At 42.6% G+C, this 18,756-nt stretch overlaps 2 protein-coding genes across 5 annotated transcripts in view; both read right to left on the bottom strand.

Annotated features, from left to right (window-relative positions):
- Window positions 1-4,104: 4,104 nt before the first annotated feature.
- mtmr1a (myotubularin related protein 1a) lies at window positions 4,105-17,161 on the bottom strand. 3 transcript variants are annotated; one of them, XM_062516449.1, is made up of 17 exons: window positions 16,885-17,161; window positions 16,048-16,150; window positions 15,694-15,735; window positions 15,113-15,139; window positions 13,067-13,139; window positions 12,590-12,684; window positions 11,019-11,126; window positions 10,348-10,449; window positions 10,177-10,260; window positions 9,518-9,667; window positions 9,008-9,196; window positions 8,404-8,589; window positions 7,902-8,108; window positions 7,556-7,648; window positions 6,726-6,839; window positions 6,313-6,489; window positions 4,105-6,035 (listed from the first exon to the last, which is right to left on the bottom strand). In XM_062516449.1, the coding sequence occupies exons 1-17, from the start codon at window positions 17,007-17,009 to the stop codon at window positions 5,865-5,867; spliced, it is 2,046 nt and encodes a 681-aa protein (XP_062372433.1). In that variant the 5' UTR covers window positions 17,010-17,161; the 3' UTR covers window positions 4,105-5,864. The 3 variants fall into 3 exon arrangements, with proteins under 3 accessions (XP_062372433.1, XP_062372434.1, XP_062372435.1); XM_062516450.1 differs by lacking the exon at window positions 15,694-15,735; XM_062516451.1 differs by lacking the exons at window positions 15,113-15,139; window positions 15,694-15,735; window positions 16,885-17,161 and having other exon boundaries at window positions 13,067-13,963; window positions 16,048-16,152.
- Window positions 17,162-17,686: 525 nt separating this feature from the next.
- mtm1 (myotubularin 1) overlaps window positions 17,687-18,756 on the bottom strand; it is a 24,331-nt gene continuing 23,261 nt past the window's right edge. For both annotated transcript variants that reach the window (XM_062516447.1, XM_062516448.1), the window contains exon 15: window positions 17,687-18,756. This exon is cut by the window's right edge. The gene's annotated coding sequence lies outside the window, so the exon portion shown is untranslated.

Here is an 18,756-nt window from a genome sequence, read left to right as displayed (position 1 = left end):
AGTTTCACATAATCTTGCAAAGTTGTGACAATCATGTTGCTAAACAAAGAGCTGTGAGGTTTATCTTTCAACAATGTGCGTATATGATCCTGAATATCACACAAAGGGATGGACTCTATAAATTGATTGTAAACCAGGTCACCTAGCTGTTCGATTGTATGTGATGGCAGTTCTTTCAGGTGACAGGCAAGAGAATGTGTTTCCTGGGATTGGAAAACAGCAACTTTAGTGAGAAGACGAATCTGGTCCGCCAGTTGAAGGGTCAGAATCAGGTCTTCTTTATCTGCTAGAGTCACTGGGATAAGGTCATGGACAAATCTTGCCACTACACCACATATGACATGTCCAAGGTCAGCGCAAGGTGGAACAGGTGACAGGTGGTCAACAGGTGGTGTGCCTATTTTCCTGTAACGGCATACCATCTCAAGTTGGACAGACACCAGACGGCCAATGTCTCTGGACACTATCCTGTTCTTATTGGACAACGCCTCCATGAGAGATTTCATGTTGCAGTACAGTGTCAGTAGGTCCTTACAGATGGAGTTCACCATACAAACCACTTCATCCATGTTGAAATAACAACTCACTTTATCGTGCTTCTTGGTGACGCTGACACCAGAGAGGGACAGTTTGTTCACCACATACTCGACCAGTGGCCACTTATGAGCTTCGAATGTAAATTCTCTGCCCTCCTCGGAGTATGTCTGCATCAACACAAGTCCCAAGAGTGAAGTCACTGTCTCCGTGTGAATTGCCAGCTTCTGGGCAGCAGTAGATACACACCTCTGGTCACTTGCAACCAGGAAAAGCCTCAGGAAGGATGGTGGTGCTGAAGGCCTTTGAAAAGACCTCTGAAAAAACCTGGCAACTTTCATTGACACAGTATGAATAATGGCAGCCATAACACTCTCCTTGCTGGTGCTCAAGAACTTTTTCATGTCCTCAGCAGTGTACATGGCCTTCACAAGCTTACGATAGATAGAGTGGGCCATCCTAGCAGCAGCCGGATGGGAGCACTGTGCTTGTAGGCTTGACAGTGAGGACAAGTTCCTGAGCACCGCATGGACAACATCCATCGCCAGGTCCGTGAGGTTCATGGAGGACCCGTTGAAAGGAGTGCCACTGGGATCTGTCTTCATCATGAAGAACAGTCGGGTGACGACGTCCGCCACGACCTCCGAGCGGGTGTACAGACGGGAGCACTGGCAGTATGTCATCTCCTCCTCAAGGTCACTCAGGATCCTGATAAGGGCCATCTTGAGGTCATCTGAGCTCCTCGGAATGTCAACAACGGACACTCTGTTGGCAAAAAAAAATGTATGAATAACTTTTTTCCAACATTAAAAAATGACCACCTTATGTTAATAAATGATACAATAATATCATTAAATAATAATAATATAATAATACAGTTATGCTAGACCTACTCTTCCAGAGGAGCTGGACTCTTTCTATGCCTGCTTTTGTCACACCAGTTCAAAGCGCTTACATTGTTCTCATCATGTAGACTATGTAGACACTAAACACTTCAGTTGATATGTTCTTCTACATGCACTTCAGATAGAAAATGACCATTTAATGAACTACTGTTTTAATACTATCTTTGAACTTACTAAGTACACTATAGTTGGCTCTGAGACTAAGAATTTCAGAACCAGTAATACTTTTTGACTATATGGCAATAAACTTAACTCAAACTTAAAACTAGTAGCTAAGTACACCCAAGGTGCTGTATTTTCAGCCAACAGGCTAGTTAATCACAGAATTTGACTCACTGATCACAAGGAGCTGAGGGGATACCACAGTCCTGCAGCTCATCACCCTGACAAGAGACACTCGACAGACGTCTGACTAACAGCTCCCTCCTGACCTCCTGCTCAATGTCCTGCATCCTGAGTCGAGCATTCACCTGCCAAGTCTAAAATAACACAAATAAAATACTATCAGCTAACAAAGGACTACATAACCTGAATATTTTATAGTTAACCATTCTACTAATTTGACCAATAAAAGAGAAATTAATCACTGAACATTAGTAATCTAACTTACCAGCCAGGTATTGTCATCTGATTCACATGACTCCTTTAATTCAAGAAACCTAAACAATAATAAGAGGGGGTGTTTAATATTCTTTGCTTATACATTTCAAAGAAATTGCTTCTTTACAGTTTAAGCACCAGACTTAGATTAGGCCACTAACCAATCCGTGAACATCTGCCTCTCATGGCAGAGAAACCATTCAATTACATCCTCTACAGTCACGCAGGAGATAATTGAGCCTTGCTCCTGCAGTTTCAGGAACAGTTTCAGAAGTTCCTTCTGTGAGAAAAAAGTAATGGGTAAGATATGTATTGTGATGTTCTTGTATTTTCTTCAAAGTAGCAGAAACGTCTACATTTTCTAGTGTTGCCCTTTTCATTCTTATGTTAGCCTACTTTTAAGTTATTCTTGTGAAATAGCTGCAACCACATTATAATCAAGGTGTGCAGGTTCCCCACTATCTATAGGCTACTTGTATTTTTCTTAAATAGAGGAACCTTACTTTTTCGTTGTATGCCACTCTGTCCAGACAGAAGGCAGCCTTCTTCATGTAGCACAGACAGTAGGGCAGACACTAACAGAAGATAAACACACAATGTTAATGTTAGCTGGTTATGTTCCATAGCTAAATTGAGATACAGACAAACGTGTTAACAACATCACTGATAAGGGATGCAACAATATAACTGTTACAGACTAGCTACACTGTACAGCACAGGCTACACTGTAGTCTTTGAAAATAAAACTTAACTGGTGAGCCTAGCCTAGCCTATAGTTTTTAAGGTAGGCTAATGCTAGGTACGTCTGCTCAATCCAGACATAACAGACCACGGAATTGATAGGTAAGTAAGAGCCATGGCCCATATATATATAATATTATGTAAATTTGAATTACCCCCGGTCTGTCCTGCATATTGTGAGGCCTTTTTACTGGCCAGACAATGTCCTGAAACAAAGTGAGAAGACTGATGTCGAAAGTTGCTTAGAGAAAATATCTGTGCTGCTGCTCGTCGAAATTGCTTTACAAAAGTGATATTAGATTCAATCTGCAACATTGTATCTTAAAGATTCCAAACATCAAACAATCCATTACCATAGAAACAAAGAGTGCGTCATAGGAGTCAACGGACAATGCGGTATCTACCTATATATATCTATGGTGGTAAGTGAAAATGTCACGTTGTCCTGGCAACGCGATTTCCAGTTCTAAACAAACAACTGCATTTTCTATTTTATGCCTCACCAGAGAGGGTTAAAGCGGAGGATCTTTGGCCTCACTGTGTTGTTTCTTTCAAAATTAAAATAGGCTAAATTAATTTTAATCGGTGAAAATAACTATGGGGAGAACCGGCACAATCTTTTTTATTTGCTCAGTTCAAACTAGCTTTACATAAAGACGATAGACTTGAGAGCTGTGAAACTTGATCAGAACAGAGTCATACATTTCTACTCCATGAAAGTTGAAACAGAATTTTAAAAATATGTTATAGGCTAGTTTGTTAAAGAGGTTTGCCACTCACTCATAGAGCTTTGACTGGTGAAGAACTCAGGCAAAAGTTGCTGTATGCTTACTGTTAAGTAGTTTCTCCCATCTCAGCTGCTGAAGCTTTTAACCTCTTCAAAGAACTCCAGGGGATGTTCATTGCACATTTATTTTGTATCCATCCTCTCACTTGCGCTGGTCAATAACCAACTCAATAACGAGTTGTTTGGAGTTTTGTCTTCATGGTGGAATTATTCCTGGGTTTCATCAGGTCCCTTTCCACAGGTGGGTTAGTCAAGCACCATGCAGTCTGCATTCATAATCTAGGTGCTTGATTTGGACCTGATGAAACCCATAAATAGCCAGGAATACTGATTGACCCATAACTGGACCTTCCTAGTGCAGGTATCTTTATATACAATACACATTCACTGCACTCAGGCAATCTCCATCTCATTAATTATTAGCACTAATTAGCACCAACTAATGTGTCATTTGAGGAACAGAAATGAGTTGCTAAGGTTTTATTAATGTTCAGGGGAGTTATTAATTGCAACACCCAATAAATTGACTGGGAGTCATACTTTGTCATGTGTTTTTATTCACTTTTTTTTTCTGCTGGAATGTCAGAAGTTTCTTTGTGTCTTGTTGAGAAAAGCCAGACCGAAATCTATGGCATCATGATGACACACTAAAGCAAAGACGACCAAATGAATACCATAAAATACATGTTCAGACAATGGGTCATCTCTAAAAGCTCACATGAAAAATAAACATTTAAAATATGAGTAGTTCATGATGATCATGGCTAAAAAAAAAAAAAAAAAATATGTGAAATTGTGTGTACATGTGAACAAGTACAGTGCTGTTCTGCCACTGACCAAAATCTTGTCAGAAATTAAACAAGCTTGACCAAAAAGTGGGTCACAATTTCAGTCTCTGAAGGCAATGTAAAAGCCCTCTTTGTGTCTCGTTCACAAGAACCTATGCTCGTGTGTGAATGGGAAGTATAAATTATCAATTTAACTGCTGAGAATCCTTTAAGCCTTTCACCTTTAAGCTTTACACAGTTTCTTATTCATGCATCTTCATTGTGGTGCAGTTTGGTCTATTCAGGAAGTGCTGTGGAATCTCCCCTCGATTAGTTTGTTATAGTTTCCTGCTGTAGTCAGATGTGTGAAGTACACTGCTCAGCAGTCTCAGTGATATGGTGAGCTGAAGATGGAGAGTCTGAAATGACTCAAGGTCACAATCAGCCAATAGTAAAAAATATCAAAGTAATGAAATACTGAATGAAATCCAAAGGAGCTTAACGAGAACATTTGAACATATTTCCTCAGAGAAGTAATCACAAATGAAAGGAAAGGTCTTACATTATACAGATATAAAAAACAACAGGGGTTTGGCATTTTCACACTGGCTTGCTATTCATTAAGATTGAAACAAAACGACCCTATAATAAGGTGCAATAAAATACTGACAAAGTATCAAAACACTGTCTGTTTTGGGCAGGTGAGGGAAACACAAAAGACGGGACACGTGCCCTCGAACAATTCACAAGTGCATGGGGACATAAGCTCAAGCAAGACAAGACAGACCACACTGACTCATAGAAGAAATACTGGCCAAGAGTAAAAATAAGCTTCTGGTGCTAGTAAAACTCATCAATAGATTGTTAACTATGGCTGATGTACAAATATATTAATTTGACTGGTTCAATATTTACATATAAACTATCAAACCCAAGTATATTAAATTATACGCTGAAATGAGTGCACTTTCTTCAATTTATGTGAAAATCTTAAATGTAACACCAAAAACCAGCTTATAGTAACAAAAAGTCTATTGATTCACAGTTGAAACTGAGATAGCAAAAGTGTCTAATAGCAGGCACTGTCTGCTCAGTAAGTTTATAAGTCCTCAACCCCTCAGGTCTCTCAGTGCATATGTCATTTGTTCTGTGTGAGAGAGTGTGGCAAAAGAGGGAGTGACTGATTGTGCATATGGTGTTTGCCAGTATGTGTGTGGGTAAGTGCATGTGTAGTTTGTGTGTGTGTGTGCATACATGTAACACTTTTAAAAAAGAGCTTTAGTGTGTGTGTGTGTGCACCTGATTAGGTGTGGGTGCATCTGTTAAATTAACTTGTGTGTGTGAGTATGCACGCATCATTGCAAGATGAACTTTTGCGTGTGTGTGTGTGTGTATATGCATGAGTATATGTGTGTTTGTGCGCATCATTTTTAGATGAACTTGAAGATGAAGATGACTGTGTGTGTGTGTGTGCGTGTGTGTGTGTGTGTGTGTGCGTGTGTGTGTGTGTGTGTGTGTGTGTATGTGGTCTCAGGCGGTGGTGTGCAGGGGCGAGGGGCCCCCGTGGGAGGGTGAGGAGTTGTGCTCCGAGGAGGAGGAGAGAGAGTGGGAGGAGGACACCTCCCTCTGCAGCTCCTCCACCTTCCTCTGCAGCTCCGCACGCAGGAACAGCAGCTCCTTCAGGTTCTGGTGCACCGGCATCTACACACACACACACACACACACACACACACACACACACACACAGAGACAGAGAGAGAGAGAGAGAGGAAAAAGAGAGAGAAAGATCACTTAGTCTCACTGCATTCCATTCTATTCTATTCTTTTTATGTTTTGATATTCTCTCTATATTGCTGTACTATTACGTGTTGTTCTTCTACAACCGGCAGCAAGGTAATTATAACAAAGAAATGCATACAAAAGTGCGCGCACACACACACACACACACACACGCACACACACACACACACACACACACCTGTGGCCTCATGCGGGGGTTCCAGCGGGCGTAGTAGCTGACCCAGAGCTCCAGGTGGCGGATGCTGGCCAGTGGGTAGAGCACGTGGTGCTGGTAGTCCACGTAGAAGGGGTTGCTGAAGTCCTCCGCCTGGCTGTTGATGTAGGACCACAGAGAGGCCGTCTTACTCTGCACCTCCTGAGAGACGGAGGGATGGAGGGACAGATAGAGAGACAGATAGAAAGATAGACAGACAGACAGATAGACGGATAGAGGTGGACGAGCAATGGAAAAGAGTAGAAGATCATAAAGTGTGAAAAATGAGAGAGAAAAAGCAGATGCATTGGATATTGAAGTACAGTCATGTATTGAGAACATAAATGTAATTTGGTGTCCCAGGTTAGAATCTCCCCGTATACGGTTATGGTCCGAACCTGCTCAACTCTCTCCTTCTCGCTGTTGCAGAAGAATGTACCAAATAGGCAGCTGTAGAGGTGGTCCAGGATGGTGATGAGGAAGAGCTCATTGAACTCAAAGGCAGCTGGGAACTAAACAGTGAGCAGACCAACAACAAACACATAAGCATAGCCCACTGATTGCAGAGTCCTTCCATTCCATATTCCATGATTTGATTAAAGCACAGAAGCACTGTCATGAATTACATGCAGGCATACAAACTATACAAATCGGTGCGATCATTAATCATTTGTCAATGTTGATTCCAGCACATATGCGATGCAATTACCAAATTGAACTTTGGTGTGAAGATAATTCAGGATGAGTTTGAGAAACTCTAAGAGGAGGCAACAAGTCACTGGATGGTCTTAATAATAACTCCACCTCCAATAATTATGATCTATTAATATAATAAGTAGTATAAGTAGTAATATGAAAGATGATTTTCACCTTGATCCCTCCCTTTTAGCTATAGGCTACCTATAGGCTAACTAAAATAACCCATTTCCAGTTAATTATGCTAAGCTAGGCTAACAGTGTCAGACTGGGTTATGGTACACACAGCGAAGATAAGGGATAAGACATGGACCTTCTTATCTAACTCAGGGGTAGACGGCAAACATAAGCTTATCTCTCAAAAAGTTGGTGTGTACTTTAAGTTGATAACACTGGCTATATAGCAAATGTTTTAGGCAGATGCGCTGAATGTCTGTTCAGCTTGCACTTGGAACAAAGTGCTTAGAATGTGGAGGTATGAAAACGTACATGGTGTCGTATGGACAGAGTGGGACAAAAAAGCTGTACACACCTGTCTCATGATCTGCCACACACAGTCAATGAACTGCACAAAGAGAGGGGAGCGCTCCGAGTTAGCATGGTTCTCATCTCCATGGCCCACACGCTGCAATGAAAATAGAGAAACACTCAGATAAGCAAAAGGTGGAGAACAATAATAATCGATAATAGATTTTTTTTCAAAATATATATTTAAAATACAAACCATTCTTCCAAATGTGGCAAATTACAATTGTCAGGTCTCACACTGAGATGCCAAGTCCTTTGCTTTACAACAGACACCCCCAGTCCCCAGGCTATGCAAATCACCTTTATGAATACTCTCATGCACACACACACACACACACACACAGACTGACCGAGGCGAACTTGTGTCCGAAGCCGATCCACTCCTTCTCCAGCAGCACCTGGAAGCCTCTGAGGGTGCGGTAGTGGCTGTCCAGCATCAGCATGGCCAGGGAGGTGAGCTGGGCCGTGCGGTCCCAGCCGTCGCTGCAGTGCACCACCACCGACGACTTCCCCGACTCCAGCTTATCCGCCACACGCACCGCCCCCGCCAGCAGGAGCTGAGAGAGGAGCACGCGTACGGATCACACAGTCTTATTCTCCTGCCCACGGCTGCATTTACACAGTTATTGATTTGGTAGACGGACACTTTCATCCAAAGGGAGTTCAAATTGAGGAACATCAATCAGTTGCATCAATCAGTAAAATTGTCTTAAGGGAGAAATAAAGTCCCATAATCAGACTATTATCACTTAACATCAAGCTTAATCGTTAACAACAACAACGGACTAGTGGAAATTTTGTGTGTATGTATTGCTGCATGTGTGTGTGTGTGTGTGTGTGTGTGTGTCTCACCCTGATGTACTCCAGCCAGTGCGTGGCGTCGATGTTGGAGAGCCAGTGCTGGTCGTCGATGGTGGGGTAGACCACCTCCTTCAGCTTCCGGAGGGACTCGCGCATCACGTGAATGTTGGGGATGTCCAGGAAGTTCAGCTCCACGTTGGGATAGAAGTTCTCACTCTCGTAACCCCCGTCCTTAGCCTATGGGAGGGAGGGGGGGGGAGGTGGAGAGATATTGCATGAGCATATTTGAGAGAGTAAGACAGATGAAGAGGGTTGAGGTTGTAAGATAAGGGTTATGGGATTTAAAAAAAACAGTAGATTCAGCCAAACAGACACTGTGCGATTTTGAAGAGATTTTATCCCCGAATCAATCGGATCCAAAAAAACGTTTCACTCAGGCCCGATGACTGTTTTGTCCTAACAACACAATGACCGGCCCTGGATTTCTAGAATGTCCGAATATTGACGTCTGACGTCTGACGTCTTGCAGTGGAACGTACAATTGGGAGCTCCATATTGTTTTGCGGCTGAACAAAACTGCCCAGAGTGTGCCAGGCTTTAGACAACAGGACACATTATGGAGGAGGAGAAGGAGACAGACAGGGCAACTGGGCACCTTGTTGGTATCAGCCACGCTGCTCTGGCGGGCATCGAAGATGGTGAGCTTGTGCGACTGGGCGTTGGCGTCCATGATGGTCTGCAGGTAGCGCTCGTCCTCCTTGCAGCGGCGGTCCGAGGGGCCGACCAGCGGCTGGCTGCAGCGCACTATGGTGGCCTGGGTCTCCGGGTGGATCCAGGAGAGGACCTGGGAGAGAGCAGGGGCCGGTGGGAGAGGGGTCAGAAGAACTGCAGATGTCTCATGCCAAAAACAAACTACTGAATGAACACATACCAGCCACATACACGTGTCAGAAAAGATATCTCCTTATATGTGCATGGATTACACAGGTGTCTATACACAAACACACACACAGGAAATTACAAATTTTCTCTCTCACTCACACTCACACACACACACACTCTAACACACACAAACATAAACACTAACACACACATACACTCTTTAACACATGCAAACATAAACACACACACAAACACACACACACACACCCACACACACACTGACCGGTATGCGGTGCTTGGCTCTAAAGGAGGCCACTCTCCTGATGTCGTCCTCGTCGATGTTGGTGGGGATGACGAGCAGCGCGGGATATGTGTCACACACCTCATAGTTGCTGTTCAGCTTGCTGATGGTCCAGCTCTCATTGGGGAGACCCTGAGGACAATTCACCCGGTCAATCTCATTCATTCATTTCAACATAAACCTTTTCCCAAAAGTATTGCACATCATTATATCATACATGTGGGGACTTTCCCATGCCTATGATGACAAATTTTTTTATTTGTTTTTTTTTTTTACCATAAATTGATACTTCTAATGTTATTGTAATGCTTACTCTTAATTATTATTATCGCCCGAAAATTCTGAAACAAAGTTTTTTAATACCCCAAAATGATATTGATAAATTGAATTTGATGAACCTTACATTTTTCAGTCGCCATAGATGTATAGATTTGAACAAAATCTAAAATTTATATTAAGTGGCACATACACGTAAGAGGACAATAATAATAGGGGATGGCGATAATACTGTAGGCGTCATTCCGATAAATGTATTGGATCAGTCCACTGGTGTTTTGGCTCATACTGATTGGACAGATTTATAAAGAGCAGCACTGGCATCAGGTAATAACCTCCAGAGTGAACTCCTCCCACACTGATACCTGTCTCTTGTATTCTGCCAGGGGGTCGTACACCTTCCATCCATCCAGCGGATACTCCTCCTTATACTGAAAGGCGAAAAGGGACTGGAGGAGAGATGAAAGAGCAAGTTGAGTGAAAGCTCTTTCGACCAATCAAATGAGATGACTCCCAAGAGAGACAATAGGACTCACCAGATCGTGAGAGAGGGGGAAGGCGTGTTTGGTCAGCATCTCCATGACATCCACATTGCTCTGTTCCTCCTTCTTGTAGGCCAGCCTGGGGCTGCGCATGTCCTGAGATAGGAGAAGTGCACATTACAGCCCACCACACACGGCCCGCGATGGTAGATAGGTGACAGGCAAACACCACAGTGGAATTCTGCTAATCGCTTAACTAATCACACAACTGGCGACGGGATCACCCATCGATTCAGTGGAGATACACTGACCATACAGCTGTTTTCTATTATGACATATCAAGGGGCCGATTAGAGCGATGCAACGGCCGTTGATCCACTTGCTGTATGCATTGCCTCATTCACTTCAAAAGATTCTATTCAGTTTAGCCAGTGGGCTACCATAAATCACCATCACGCCACCAGCTGTGTGTTTAGGCCTTTAAACCACTGATGATTCAGCGTGAACTGGGATAGAAAATGCTGTGGTTAGGACTACTAGTCTGGCTTTGTCCCTCTTTTTCCTCATGTGTCTCTCTTTAATATTCTCTTACAGACATGTGCACAGTGCACACACACACGCACGCACGCACACACGCACGCACGCACGCACGCACGCACGCAAGCACGCACGCACACACGCACACACTCACACACACATGCACACACTCACACACACATACTCACCTTGCAGACAATTTCCATGCCGCATGTGTTCTCTCCATTGCTCTGCACACTGATGGTCTCCAGACGGCTGATGGCCCCGAGGTTCACATCCATCAGGAAGTATGGCTCCTGGAGCAGACAAAGACACAAAGACAAAGACACACACACACACACACACACACACACACATACACACACACACACACACACACACACACACACACACACACACACACACACACACACACACACACACACACACATTCCAAATGAAAGTGAGATATCTATCTACCTATATTAACATACAAGAATGAAATGAACAGTACCACTACACGACACTGGAGCTCAATACAAAGTTCCTCTCTTGGAAGTGTAACAGAAGTGTGACAGAAACCAGAGCAAACAAAGCTCGTCACATACTCATTTACAGCCAGCTATATACACTCTCTCCAGACAAGCAAAACACACTTGTGAATTTAGCAACAGGAAGAGAAAAGGACTATACTCTTGTCAACATGATAAAACGGGGAGGAGGAACTGTGTTCTGAACAGAAAACAGATATTCTGTTGCACTTTGTCATCAAGGGAGCTTTTGTCGCTGGTGTGCAGCTAAAGCGCTCTCTTGGCGGAGCATATGCTGAAACAATTAGCCTCCGTTATAATCACTGGAACTGGCTACACCAGATGTGAGAGCACATTCAAAAACTATTTTTACATTCGCATTCTAAACTATTTTTACGCTCCGCAAACAGAGCGCTTCCATTGTGCGTCTGGTGTAGCCTGCCTGTAAGGGTTTAAAGTAGCCTGACATACAGTAAGTTGAGAAGACTACCGTACATAGACAGTTGTCATGAGGTGAGTAGTGCTGCCACTAACGACTAATTTTTTAACGATTAATCTTTCGACTAATTTTTCGATTAGTCGACTAATCTAAACGACTATTTAAAAAAAAGTTTTCGTTATTTTGTTGTGTCCATTTTATTTTTAACTCAACTGAAGGGCCAAAACATAGATATAAATATGCTCATAACAATATCAGCCTACTTTTGTAGAGTTAATAACAGAATTAATAACATTACAGCCGTTAGAGACGGGAGACCAAAAATAAATAGGGGGTCAATAGCAAAACGATTAGTCGCCTAAAAAAATTGGCATCGACTAATTCTCATAATCGATTAGTTCGATTATGTCGATTAATCGCGGCAGCACTAGAGGTGAGTAGGGTGTACTTTTTTGCCTCAACCTGGTCTGCTTAATGCCTGTAAAAAGCATCATTCTGCTACAGCCAATGGAACTGAAAAACAACCATGCCATGAGGTTTCACTTTGTAAGTCACTGTAGAATCATACTGTACAGATCTATAGTTTACTTACAGTAGGCTGCCATCTAAAACAGTCCCTTGAGGTCGTTATTACTTCAATCATAAAATAGATCCTTCAGTTACCTAATGTACATTCTATAATAACAATCTACCAAAGATCTTTGATTTACTCCTTGATTGCTCTGCTTCAACCCTCTCTGATTCCGCCCTATTTTGTCCAGCACGACTGGTCCAGCGGTCACTCTATGGTCGTCACACAAGGCGGCCTTACCCGCTCCAGACTGACAAAGTACAGCTTGTAGTCGGTGACGGTCAGCGTGCCATTCAGAGCTCCACTGAAGGGGCAGATGTACATCACATCCTTAGCTGAAAGGAGAGACAGACAAGAGGCCTCTTTATTGCATACATGCAGCCACGGCAGGCAGTCAATAGTCTTATGTTCTTTCAGTGTGCTCTTTCAAGTGGACTGAATAAAGTGCTTTACAGAGTCACTGTGAATTGTTGAGGATGTTTTTTTTTTTTTAAATCTACCATTCACTTTTGAAAATTACAACATGTGCAGCAGTTGTGAGAACCACTGGACAAAACCAGAGCAAACCAGTACTTGGGAACCAACAAACTTTTTAACTTTGTTAATTTCCTCATTGTTTTTACTGTATTCCATATTTTTAAAACAAAAGTCCCTTTGGACCAAAGTGTCCTTTAAACACCTGAATCATAATTTTTAATTTGTCAGGTGAACACTGACCTGTGGCTCTGATGGTCTCTCCAGGCACCAGTGGGACCTCGTCCATCGGAGCGACGGGTTGGTGTCCAAACACCTAAATAATGAAATCACGTTTCATTCCTAAATCAACACTGGTCAGAAGAGTGGGTACAGCAATAGGAGACCTGGGTGGTAAAAGCAGTTCAAAGGAGTGAAGCAGTGCAGCAGAGAGACGCAAAGGTGCCAAAGTAGAGTAGAGTAGAGTTGGGTAAAGTTGAGTTAAGTTGATACCATGCGGTGGAAAAGAGCCAGAAATCATGCATGTGCATCCCACAGCACGCCCAGACTCTACTCCTGCTCCAGTGACTGCGTTGTGTTGTGACGGTTACGGCGTTGGGACATCGCACCAACTGGCTACCTTTATACTCCTAGTACAGAGATGTGGCTATTAACTAAATGAGACTAATCCTGTAAAAGCAACTGGACTGAAGAGAATGGGTCATTGGAGATTCAACATCTACTGTTACACCTCATTATTTACTGTTACCTCATTGAAAAATAAAAACAGTAAACATCTTTGGTTTCAGCTCTTCTTCCAACAATATTATTACTAGTGAGTGCTACTGTAATTCTACTCATATGGTAATAACAGTGTTATTGTTTAGTATCACCACGTGCATCTGTTCTTATATTTCATTGATTAGCTCATTGAGGCATGCTCGGTCATATCAGGGCGATGTGCAGCAGGGTGGACAACCCTAAAGGGAAAGACTAGAGCTACTGGTGAGAGAAGAAAGAGAAAGAGAGAGAGAGAGAGAGAGAGAGAGAGAGAGAGAGAGAGAGAGAGAGAGAGAGCTGAGCGTTAAGCATGAGACTTGCCATGGAGTGGGAGTTGAGCTCAGAGTCGCTGTCGTACTGAGAGCCTCCCTCACACGAGTCCTGCACAGCAGCAGCAGCAGCAGCAGCATGGGATGGAGCCCAGAGCAGAGCAGAGAGAGGGAGCGCAGAAGAGAGAAGAAGAAGAAAGAGAACACAGAGAAATATAGAGGCAAGGGGTTAGTGTTGTTACTCAAGAGTGGTTAGACAAGGAGAGAGAGAGAGAGAGAGTGAGGGGTGTTAAAAGAATGCAATATTAGAGCAGAAACATTTCTGAGCCCTAAAGGTCAAGTCCCACACACACAGACAAACACACACACAGGAAGTGAGATGGACAGGGGCCAAAACGTGACAAGAGGAAGTCTGCTGTGTGTGTGTGTGTGTGTGTCAGAAGGTAGACAGCAAGGTTATCACACAAAAGCAATTACAACAGACAGAGATAAAGCAGTGTCACGGCACTGAGAAGAGCCATTCATTGCTTTAGTTCATAGGAAACAGGGTCAATGACTGTCTCATCAAGGCTGAGTTTAGAAATGTACTTCATTTGAATGCAGGCAAAGTCAATTGTCCTGTTACCGAACAGATCCTGTACATAGAGACAAGAAGTAAGAAAATGACTGAGCTTTCCCATAAAGCATATGCACTTGAATGCCTCCCAGATAACCGAGTTATGATGTTTCAGTGATAAACTGTCTGTCTTCATCAGATCGACTACTGACAAATACTTGCAGACATGCCATGAAAAATCACCAGTTTTTTTTAACCAGTAATACGATTAAGCCATTTCTAAGTCACTATTCAATCAATTATGACTATGATGATACGCATGAATATTTAAATGCTAAAACTGACACTAGCTAATATACTGATTCAGTGTAACCAAGCTATCTGGGTAGGGCACTACAAGTGTATTCAAATTCTAACCAGAAGTGCACAAGTATGCCCTTGTTCGCTCCTGAGTATACTTTCTCTGCACGTATAAAACAGTAGCCTGTCGACTGTAAGAGCAACAGGACGAGTTGCACAATTGACCACTAACCATGTCTGGACTGGTCACCAAAACACAGAGTACGAAATAAGGATGAGAGAATAGGAAACCACAGCAGTAGAACGTTTCTCCATCAGATCACACATGGAGAATGGAGAGGGGAGCAAAGAGTCAAATGTCACCGAAAACATATTTAGTCTTCCTAACCCACATCTCAGTCTTACCCTTAGATTGGGCCTCCTGGAGCCTACCTGTAGGTTGCAGACACAAACCAGACAGACAAGGGAATTAATACATTGACATGCAGACACGTATAGACTGATTGATGAAGACAGACACAATCATGGCATACACACAGAACACTGAACAGTCTACACGCCACCTTTCCAAAAACAAAGCAAGATTACAGGGTGTGGAGATGTTATGAGGAGAAAAAGGATCTACGTTCTAAGTCTAGCGGAGACAGAGACGTAGGCCAACGCTGGGCTTGTCCACTCTGAAACTCAAGAATTCACAGGAAGTCTCCTGGGGAATGCTGTAAACAGTCAAGAAACATGGACAAACACGGATAAGCAAAGCCATCTAAAGCAGCAGCGTTGAGCGTGACGAAACAAAACATTTTGGCTACTCTAGGACAAACTAGTAGCCATCTAGCTTTCTTCTTCAGTGGCAGCAGTGGCACACTAACATTTGCCTGCCCACATAGCACAGACACACACACTCACACACACAGGCACACAGACACACAGACACAGAAACACATACACACTCCCACACGCACACACCACTGCTGCGGCAACCTTACCCTGAAATCTTTCCTTCTTCCAACCTGTTGTGTTTGTGTTCTCTATAAAGTCAGAGTAGTGGGGAAGTCAGACACCACAGGCAATTAAGCAAATTGTCTGTATATAAATAATCCATTTAGACGGGATTACAGGGTCTGTTTTGATTTAAATTGTGTGAAACTTCAGTCAACACAGGATTAAATGTCCTGGCCATATGTCGTCTTGGCACCACTGGTGATGGAAGTAGCCTACAGTACCTGGTTTAATCGCTTCATAACTCCCAAGACACTTATCCTTGTAATTTGACATTACAAAGGTAGCCAGGTTTCCAAACTACCAGTGAAACAGAAGACTTGTTTGTTAATGTATTTTACCTTTAAATCTCGTGAGGGAACCTCGGGTGGAATGCCAGCAGACTGGCTGTTCAGCGTTGCGGCTATGAGCTGTTTGCACCATTCCACGTGTGAGCCCGTGGGACTATGAAAAGAAAGATGACAGCACAGGAAGTTGACAAAACAATCCCTGACATTAAACAATTCAGCATACTATATAGTCTATAGTGCACATATAGCCTTTATATATAATAACACAAATAATCTGCTTGCTAGTCTCCAGTCATCGGACATCGGACACTACAAGAGGCGGCAAGGTCTCAATGCATTTAAATAGGACATCTGTTGTAGGAGGATATCATGCTTAGAGGGTGGTGTTGTTTTGGTACTCTCACTAGCCCACAATACAGGCCTCGCATGAAGAACTTTTCGGTGAAATATGTATATCGACTGTCATTACACAAGAATTCCTGATGTAGCCTAACAAATGGATGAAAATTAAGATAGGTACACAATATAGCTTACATTTTACGCAACAATGTGTCACATCGAAAGGGAGACAGACAGATTATCCCCGACCCCCAACCAACCAAGATAAGGCTAGGTTTCACAACAATGCATGGTGCATAACCTACAGACGGGTATTTAAATTGGACTAGGCTTAGAATGATGCACTGAAATATAGCTTTAATCGTAGAAAATGTAACGTAATCGACATTTTGATGACATCCTCGTTATGCCCCCAAACGGAAACAGTTGCCCTTTCTAATCGGCGACATATGGGTGCCTATTGCACTCTGGAATAAATAAATATAGGCTACAGTTCACAAAAATACGTGTGTATACAATGTTGAACGACAGAAATATCCGCAAATTCACCTGTCTAATGTTTCCACGCTCGCTTGTCTCGATCCGCTATTTCCTCCCAGAGTCCGAGTTGGTTTTCTGCTGGGGACTGGCGGTTGCGCTGGGCTCTCGGAGCCAGCACTCGATTGCTTATCCATTCCTCCGGCGTTTCCTTCCCTACAATATTGTATCAGTTCAGTTTTTCCTTCCTGTGTTGACAGATTTGGGTCAATTCTTTGATGACTCTTGTTTTCAGGATGCCATAGCTGAGCCGCCTCCTATCCGCCAAATCGCAAGCTGCACCCTGCCTCGCAGCTTCCTGTACAGCGCTGCGTTACTCTCCTGCTGACAAACAGCGCTTCTGTTTATTTATTGGAGGAAGAGACCGTCTCGAACACACCCGAGTGGAAGCCTCTGATTACCCAACATGCATTTCATTCGTTGTAACAGTCGCGATGGGTCTGCATCTGAAACAATTCCAGCTAGCCAGCATCAGCACCACCCCTCCCAGACGGCAAAGGATTATGGATGTAGCCTACTCGTCCATCCTGCGCATTTATGTCACCGCTGAGAATTCATCTAACAGTCTATAAATGAACAGGTCTGATCAAAATAACATGATGGCATCTTTAATGCAAGAGCAATTGTTTCCTGGAAACAACGACATGCAATGTTGTTAACGTCAATGCCAATCAGTAATTAAATGCGTTATTACAGGTTTTTGTTTAGCCTATTGAGTGGAATGTAAATTGTTCGTGAGCAAAACAAAACAGTCTTTTAATATTTAAATTCCGCAACCTAAGCATTTTCCAAATCACCACACCAAAACAAGTAGGAGGTTGTGAAATCTTTAAATTAATTTAATCAGCATTATTTACAAAACAAGAGCCAGCCAACAAACTGTGGAGAGTATATCATGAAGAAGAGTAAATGACAAACAAAAAAAGTAAATCCCTTTAAACTATGCTGTCTACATTAAAAGGTACAAAAAGGATCAAAATGAAAGCGAGAGAGAGAGGGAGAAACCATGTAGGAGTAAAGTGATACAAAGTGCAAATCTCCCCCATACTGAAACCCATGCGGCGAGGTGGGGGAAAATATGCATATTTGCTACAACAGTCATATCTAATATGACCGATGGACCAAGGCCCACAGCCTTCAATGTTAGCACACAAATAAAAAATGCCCATTAAGTAAACAAGACAGAAAAAAAAGAAAATAATAATTATATATGGGAAGCAGAAATCCACAAATTACCATCGGTTCAACCAACCAAACAATTTTTTCTTATTACTTTCCTTTTTATAAAACTGTCAAATTTTACACTAAATAAAATAATTATATTTTACAACAATAGAGCTTTCAACAGTAAAATAGGCTTTGTTGAGGTAATTACACAGTTATTGTACTTGTACAAAGTAAAAAATAAACAAAATAGATTTTTCTTTTTTTTCCTTTTCCCCTAAAAACACAACCAACTTCAAAAATGTTCTTGTGTTGTTTGTGTTTTGTTTTTTTGTGTTGTTGTTTTTAAATTCATTCTCACACGTGCTATGGTTTTTAGACTGCATCTCCTCATTGAGGCCAAAGTCTTAGAAAGTTTAGCTTTTCCTGGGCAGCATTTGCAATAGCTCCAGGGAGAAGTCGCTCTTAAGCACAGATCTGAGAGCAGTTACGCCGTCTCATTACCACTCACACACTCGTAGAAAAAAAAAATAAAAGAGAGACACCTGAAATCCTTAAGGTTCCTCCGCATAGAAGAACTCCATCTTCTAAGGAACAACTTTCAAATGCCCTATCTGGAACCTTCAAGACTTCTTACTACTCCAAGAACTCTTCAAAGTTAAAAATATGGCTTTGCATGTACTGTGGGAAACTCCGAAAATAGGGTCTTCAAGGCCCTCC

The sequence above is a fragment of the Sardina pilchardus genome, chromosome 16 (assembly GCF_963854185.1).
Source record: "Sardina pilchardus chromosome 16, fSarPil1.1, whole genome shotgun sequence".
NCBI classification, from domain to species: domain Eukaryota; kingdom Metazoa; phylum Chordata; class Actinopteri; order Clupeiformes; family Clupeidae; genus Sardina; species Sardina pilchardus.
This window is presented reverse-complemented; position numbering and strand designations above follow the sequence as displayed.